General features: G+C 33.2%; 2 protein-coding genes across 3 annotated transcripts; one reads left to right on the top strand and one right to left on the bottom strand.

Annotated features, from left to right (window-relative positions):
- The first annotated feature begins 929 nt into the window (after window positions 1-929).
- On the top strand, window positions 930-2994 carry LOC138882334 (protein LYK5-like). 2 transcript variants are annotated; one of them, XR_011403892.1, is made up of 2 exons: window positions 930-1269; window positions 2006-2994. XR_011403892.1 is itself a non-coding variant. In XM_070162980.1 (2 exons), exons 1-2 carry the CDS (start codon window positions 988-990, stop codon window positions 2857-2859), a joined length of 957 nt encoding a protein of 318 aa, XP_070019081.1. In that variant the 5' UTR covers window positions 930-987; the 3' UTR covers window positions 2860-2994. The 2 variants fall into 2 exon arrangements, 1 of the variants encoding a protein (XP_070019081.1); XM_070162980.1 differs by having other exon boundaries at window positions 930-1090.
- A 950-nt stretch (window positions 2995-3944) lies between these two features.
- Window positions 3945-7420, bottom strand: LOC104226565 (alpha carbonic anhydrase 7). Its single transcript, XM_009778592.2, has 7 exons — window positions 7233-7420; window positions 6899-7116; window positions 5826-5932; window positions 5610-5712; window positions 5024-5191; window positions 4867-4920; window positions 3945-4302 (listed from the first exon to the last, which is right to left on the bottom strand). Exons 1-7 carry the CDS (start codon window positions 7318-7320, stop codon window positions 4219-4221), a joined length of 822 nt encoding a protein of 273 aa, XP_009776894.2. The 5' UTR covers window positions 7321-7420; the 3' UTR covers window positions 3945-4218.
- Between the last annotated feature and the right edge of the window lie 429 nt (window positions 7421-7849).

Here is a 7849-nt window from a genome sequence, read left to right on the forward strand (position 1 = left end):
AATAAAGGTGCAGTAAATTAGAGTGCGATAAGCGACTAAAATACGCAATTATAGCCTACCATCAGAATCCCACATCGACAAAATACGGGAGAGATGCCGGCTATATAAGTAGACATGCCTTAGACTCTAGTGGCGCGATTTAAAGTCGTGCGGGCCTAGGCCCGAAGCGGACAATATCACTAGTAAGTTAGGTTGTTACATATGATATCTGAGTCACTCCGCATGCAACCTTGAACGGTGGTAGGGCAAATCCATGAGGGGGTGTATATGACACCCTAGGCGAATTCCATATCGATAAAATACGGGAGAGATGCTGGGTATATATATAGACATGTCTTAGACTCTACTGACGTGTTTTAAAGCTGCGCGAGCCTATTTCCAAAGCGGACAATATTACTAGTGGATTGGGCTGTTACATATGATTATTATCCCGAATCCATAAGGTTTAAATCCTAGCTCCGCCTCTGTTTCTGGTATTTCAACTTCACATAAGCTATATGGAGTTTAATACTGAAAGCTGAATGATGTATTAGTTATACATAAATTATCTTTATAATGCAAAGTTTTATACTGAAAACTGAATATTGTATAGGTTATACCGAATTATTGACTCGGATTATTGTATAAGGAAAGAGCTATGTCACTCTTATCAGCTAGAAACATATCCAGGCTCCATCACAAACGTCAGAAAATATTCCATCTTTTTTTTTTCGTCTACTTACCAATTACTAGTAGTCGTAGATAACAGTTGGATACAAAATGGCCGGCTGCTAATGTTGCCTTTCATATAAAAATTTCCATTACCAACTCAGTCACAATTTGTTATTACTATATAGAAAAGCAAAGGAAATGAATAAAAAATTAATGGTCATTCCTTTCATATACTTCACTGCTTGGCCTGCCATTAAATCTCATTGGACATATTTTCAATGCTTGAGCAGAATCCTTGAGCAGAATGCTTACCATCTAAATTTTAATTTGTATGTCATGAATTTTCAATGGCTTCTAGTAATTTGCATCTGCATTAGCTCAAGCTATGGCCAACAATTCTATGATTCAACCTCATGTTTTTCTAATATCAGTTCTCCAGGTACAAGATATACTTGTACTTCTCTAAATGATTCTTGTCAAACATTCTTGATCTATAGAACTAATCAAGATTTCACAACAATATCTGATGTTTCTTACTTGTTTGGTTTTTCTCCTGATGTACTACTCACCTTAAACAATGTCACTTCGTCGTCGCAGATTCTTGAAATTGGTAGAGAGGTAATTGTTCCAATTCAATGTTCTTGTTTAGGTGAATCCTTTCAAGCTAATATTAGCTACCGTTCACCTACAAACACAAAATTCGACGACGTTGCTTGTGGAGTTTTTGAAGGTTTAGTTAAATCCATTACACTTTTGGAGGAAAATATTTCCAAGAAAACCAATATTTCTGATGTCAATTATGATATCAAAGCTGGTACAGAGTTGCAAATGCCTTTGAAATGTGCATGTCCTGGTAAATTTTTTGATGTTGGATTAAAGTACCTTATCACATACCCTTTTATTTCAGGAGATGATACAGGAAAAGTAAGTGAAAAATTCAATATTTCTATTGAAGATATATGGGGTGCTAACCATTTAAGTTTTAATCCCACTGTATTTTCAAATACAACAATTTTAGTTCCCTTGAGAGGAGAACCCTCTATTAATTTCAGCATACATGATTCTGATTCTCCTACTCCTGGTTTTTTACCAACACAAATGGTAGAAAAATCATCCAAAAACCTGAAACTAAAGAAACTTTGCATTTCAGTGTCGGTTGTTGGTTTTTTCCTGTTTGCTGCAACTTTAGTTGCTTGTGGTTTATATATAAGGACCATAAGGAAATTCAAGGCAGAGAAAAATCGTTCTTCGATACATAAAAGCTTTGTTACTTCAGGTTCAACACCAAGAAATTCCCCTCCAACGACTACTAGAAGTTCCACGAATTCGTGCTTATCACCTGATTTACTTGCAGGAATAAAGTACTCTTTGGGGGAGTACAACATAGATGAATTGAAAAGAGCGACGGATAATTTTAGTGAAGGAACTATGATAAGTGACAATGTATACAAGGGTTGTGTTGATAATGCTGAAGTATTGATCAAGAAAATAAGATTTGAGGACACAAAACAAGTAATTGATGTACACTCAAGAATCAATCATGTCAATATTGTTAACCTTCGAGGTGTTTGTTATGGCAAGGATGACATTTCAGGATCTTATCTTGTGTTTGAATATTCATCAAATGGAACATTAAGGGATTGTTTGTCAAACTCCTTAGCTTCTCTTAGTTGGCATAAAAGAACTCAAATTGCCTTTGACATTGCCAGAGGGTTACATTACTTGCACTTTTGCACTATTCCACCTTATACACACATGAAGATAAATAGAAAAAATATCTTCTTGACTCCGAATTGGAGGGCAAAACTTGCTGTTTTTGGAGTGAAGGCTGTCATTGGAACGACGAAGAAAATTGGAAGTATTGAAAGTCTCGGGGGCTGGATTGCCCCCGAGCATCTAGTACATGGCTTAGTGTCTGAAAAAGTGGACATTTTTGCATTCGGGGTAGTATTAGTCGAGCTGATATCGGGAAAAGAAGATGTTTATGGGAATTTTTTGAGGTATTCAATTACATTTTTGAGAGGGGAAGCTAATGAAGGAGGATGCTTCGAACAGTTGAAATTTTTCATTGATCCATGCCTTAGGGAAGATTACCCTTTAGCAGAAGCATTATGTTTAGTTGTTTTAGCTAAAGCTTGTATTGAAGATGATCCTCTTCATAGGCCATCTATGGATGATATAATTAAAGTTCTTGCTAGAATGGTATGATTTTCTTTAGCCGAGGGTCTACATTTAGGCAAGGATCGATAGGGCCTCCACAAGGTAGGTGTAAGATCTGCGTACGTACTAGCTTCCACAGACCCCACATGTAGAAATACAATGAGTATGTTATTGTTGTTGCCAAAATGGTATGATTTCAGAAATATATTCCATTCATCACCATATGCAATGTTAGTTACATCAATTAATTGTACTTGCCCTAGTCAAATATTAATGTCTCTTTGTAGCTACAGTTTTCACTAGATCTATGAATTCTTGCTTTCAATTTTTATTCATTTTTATGAATCCAACTTCCTTTCCATCACTAAGGTACAGTAAGATAGTTCGCATCTTCAAAGACATGTCGTCTATTTCACCGAGCCTCTCTCCGAGACAGTGCGCATATCGTTATATCTTTCGTGTGGATCGAAACTTACCCGATAAATAATTTCGCTACCTTAGGATAATTATAGTTACGGCCGTCTTTCAGCGGAGTGACCTCCATTATTCCTAATATGATTTCTAATCAAGAAAGATGAAACACATGCAAAATCTTCCGTAACATTTCAAGGGAATGCTACTAATGGAACATATAGGAATAATAGGTCCTATTACTGAATATATATTCATTGATCGATCTTTATAGTGTTTGTTGAATTATTCTTGTCAAACATTTTCACTTTCAGATTAAGGTCTAAATTTCTAAATTAAATAACCCTAATATCATAGCCAAAAAAATAAAGTAAATAGACCTCTATGCATATGATAAGATATAGTAAAAATTATATTCCTTGCACTGTCAGTAATATAAGTTAAATCATCTGATTTTTGTAATAATGCAAATTATGCTTTGTTGAGCTTCAATAAAGACAAGGGAATTTTCTAATCCAGTTTTGGAAGGAACAAATGGCTATATATATCTGTTGGACATATGCATGACTCATAGAATCTTTATTGTGCTTTGCCAATTGTTTGACATAATCTTGTCCAATTGTTAATTATTTGTTGTCTTACTCTAATTAATGAACTTTTCCAACATTTGTTGCTTTTGTGTGGTTAGTAGAATGAGAAATAAAGACAAATATGTCAAAAAGACTGAAAACGAGAGGCATAATATTTACAAAGAACAAGCGCCATTAATTTATTTTGCTACAATCTAATAAATAATAAATAGAACAAAGAAATACACTATATTGTGGAAAAAATTCCGACCATGTTTTGAAAATACATGGAAAATAATAGTAGTTTACGGGATAAGGACATTCTTAGCTCATATACTGAACTCAATTTTATTGTATATAAACAAAATCATTGTGACAATAACTAGATATATGGTAAATTACTTCTGAGATTGTAGAGTCATTTTCATTATTCTTTAGGATCATTTGGCCGATAGAGTCGGATCGATCGTTTATTTGCTGCTTGGACTGGTCTTGAATTAGTTTCAGATTCCTGCAAAAGAAAAAAAAAATGTGATCAAATATAGAGATTAGCACCCATGGTACAACTAAATGAAGAATGATTGATAACAACAATTTACCAAATATTAGTCATTTTTACAAGATTGAAATATTTGATGCTTCAGAAAATAAGAAGTATTTACATTTATCAATCAATTTACCAAATATTAGTCATTTTTACAAGATTGTAATATTTGATGCTTCAGAAAATAAGAAGTATTTACATTTTTTTTTCAAATTTAAACTTACGCTCCTATTAGTGGAGTGTTAATTATCGTGACGTATAAAGGAGAATAAAGGGTGATTTAGTCGAATATTTTTATGAAGGGGAGCCTTAGTATAAATGGTAAAATTATTATTGCTATGTGACGAGGAGGTTACGGTTCGGGCCGTGAAAACAGTCTCTTGCAGAAATACAGGAGCTTAGTACACCGAGATATCATTCTTAATCGAATAGTTTTATGATTAAGGATAATCATATATTTCTTAAAGGGTTAGCCAAAATTTTAAAATGTAACAAAATAATATGGACTGAAGGTGAAGTGTAGCAACTTACGTCATGAACAGCCTCGCGAATTAGTTTCATTTGCTCTCTTGTAACAGTCCTCACCTGAGAAAATATAAAGCAAACGAAATTGAATATTAAACTTCAAATTGATAGTGGCAAAAAGAATAATCACAGCATAGATAGAACGCTAGAGTTTTTAAATTACCTTTCTTACAATAGTCCAGACAACATCTTGAGTGCAAGGAGGAACAGTCAAGGAGCCAATATATCTGTAATATTTTCTGCTACCTAACTTCACTTGTTTTGGATCAATAACTCCAATATTTCTTTCCACACCTTTTGTATGTGCTAGAGCCTTTAAATCATCCTCGATCTGTAACAAGAGATAGAGGCGGAAATAGGATTTAAAGTTTATGCGTTTTGAATTTGCAGTCGAACCCATAGCTCGTTAGTTACTGGGTTCGCAATTAAGTATTAATACATATTTAATGAATTTTCTAGTACAAATATATCGTCTAAGAAAAAAGTTACTAGGTTCGTCCGAACCCTTAGATAACACCCTCCCTCCGCCCCTGATCAGAGATCGACCATCATAATTTTTTCTTATATAATCTGGTCTATATTTTAATCTATTGTAGCAAATGCTTTATTTTTCAGTTACTAATACCATTTTTAATGAACATTACTGAAAATTATTTTCTCGTGACCTAATAATATAAAGATTATGTTACGCTATAGAAGTTAGTTTTTTCGGAATTAAGTTGTGTTTAGTGCGTGTATGTAATTAATACCATAGACAAGAAGGAATCAGCTCTTCCAATCTTGTACATAATTCCAACCACTGCAGTCTTTCCATCATTGCTTTCATGGACCAAATGAACTTCCAAATCGAACCTACAATTATTCATACACAATTTAGTCACTTTCTAAATATGGAAATTCAAGAATATAAACAAGGAAATAAAAAGGAAAGTATATGTAATTAATTTATATTATATAATAAGAACCTTCTTCCATTGATAGTATGTTCAGAAGGTGAGTGCCAATGAGCCTGATTGAGTTGATATTGAGTTCCATTTATCTTAATATGTCCAGCTCCACCTTCCCATCTTAACTTCATTAGTAAACAATTATTCATCAAATTATCATATAAGAAATGTATAAAGCAGAGCGAAAAGAAAAATATATAAATCATTCAGAACGTCTCCATATTTAATAAACCATAACGCCCCTCATGATTAATTCAAGGAATTAATACATTTATGGAGGTAACATTTCAGTTGACAAACTCTTGTAAAACTTATTCTAGGAAAGAAGAATGATTAAATTCAAAAAGTAAGTTGATGATTTATTTCCAGATGGTAGGTAAAATAGTAAATAACCACAGACAAAAATGATTGTATATTTGATTAATTTCATGTAGGTTAAGCAGTTGATAGAAAAGACCTAGTTCATCAGTAACCAAAAAAATAATCATTAAAATTTTGATACCATTTTAATAAAAAAAATTGAGTATTAAAGATTGATAATATGGCATCGAAATATATTGGTTAGAGCATGTAATATAATTAAAATTTTAGTTTTTGTAAGAAAAATAAGCGAGAAAATTCATTTTCTCCCTTTCTATGATACATGCTTCCTGTGGAAATACTTTCTTAACCAAATACCGGAAATAACTTCCTGATAATATGGGAAAATATTTTTTTAAAACAACTTACGTCATACCAAATAGTACAATACATGAACATGCGAAAACTTAAATATAACCGTGAAAGAATTATTTTTCAGAAAATTCTTAGGGAAACGTGCTACCGCTATCTTTCGGGTACGTACTGAATAACCTGCTCATTGTGCAATAGCTCGCAATCTACACAGAAAATGCAATTGTACTAGGGAAGCCCGGTGCAACAAGCTCTAACTGAGGAGGCTGATGGTGAGGGAAATCGATCTCAGATCTCCCCACGTGGGAAACCACTCAGCCAACGTACTCTTGCGAGCTAACCATGAAAGAATTAGGTCTCCTCTAAACGTGATGAGAATAAATGGAGTGAGACAAAAACTGTATTATTTTTGTTCTTACCATCATATCATGTCCTCTATTCAAAAGAGTAGAATTGGATGGTTTGTAGCTTCTATGAAGTCTTCCCAAATGAGATACAATTTCAACCCTCTCATTCAAAAGATCAATTGGAGATTGCAATTTTCCTGAATTACACATGCTCCATTCTGAGTGAATTTCACCCCAATGAGATGGCCCCTTCTCACTTTCTTCATCGTAAGTAAACTCACTTTCATCATCTGTAATAATTTCCAAAAAAAATAAAATTAACAGATCATAAGTTTCAAAAGTCAAAACACAAAAACCAAAGCCATATTCACTTAATAAAAATTGAGAGACATAAACTGAAACCTACCAACTTCATGAGATCTTGCAAGCAGTGCACTTGTGAGGAAAAGAAAAGAAAAGAACAAGATTTTGTTGGTTCTTGTAAGCGTTTCCATTTTTTTTATCCAACTATAGAAAAACTTGTGTTTTATTAAGGAAACTTTACCAATAGAAGGTTGCTTATAGAGAGGAATGAAGTATAGATTCTAAACTTGTACTTTGTTATGGAAACTTTACCAATGGAAGGTTGTTTATATAGAAGAATAAATTAAAGTAGCATTAGTGGAAATAGAAATGTGAAATTGACCAAGAAGATCTATAGCTGGCTTTGACCACAAGAATAATGTGAAGAAGTTTTCAAGCTATATTTGAGTAGCTGAGCAGGTTTGAAGTATATGTTGTTTCTATTAGTTAAAAAACATAGGATAATTAATAATAGCAAACAAAATGACCACCGACTATTTCCATGATTTTTCCTAGTGCAAATTATATTCAATGTTTAATCAGAATCGTTTGTTGAAAAGGACCGTTTGTAATTTTTTTTTGTCTAATTAGATTTGTTAATCTCATGTCACTATGTTGTTGCACCACTGTCAGGGTTCATGTTTATGATCTTGGGATAGAATATAAAAATAAAATAAAAAA

Source organism: Nicotiana sylvestris, chromosome 11 (genome assembly GCF_000393655.2).
Source record: "Nicotiana sylvestris chromosome 11, ASM39365v2, whole genome shotgun sequence".
Lineage (NCBI taxonomy): Eukaryota > Viridiplantae > Streptophyta > Magnoliopsida > Solanales > Solanaceae > Nicotiana > Nicotiana sylvestris.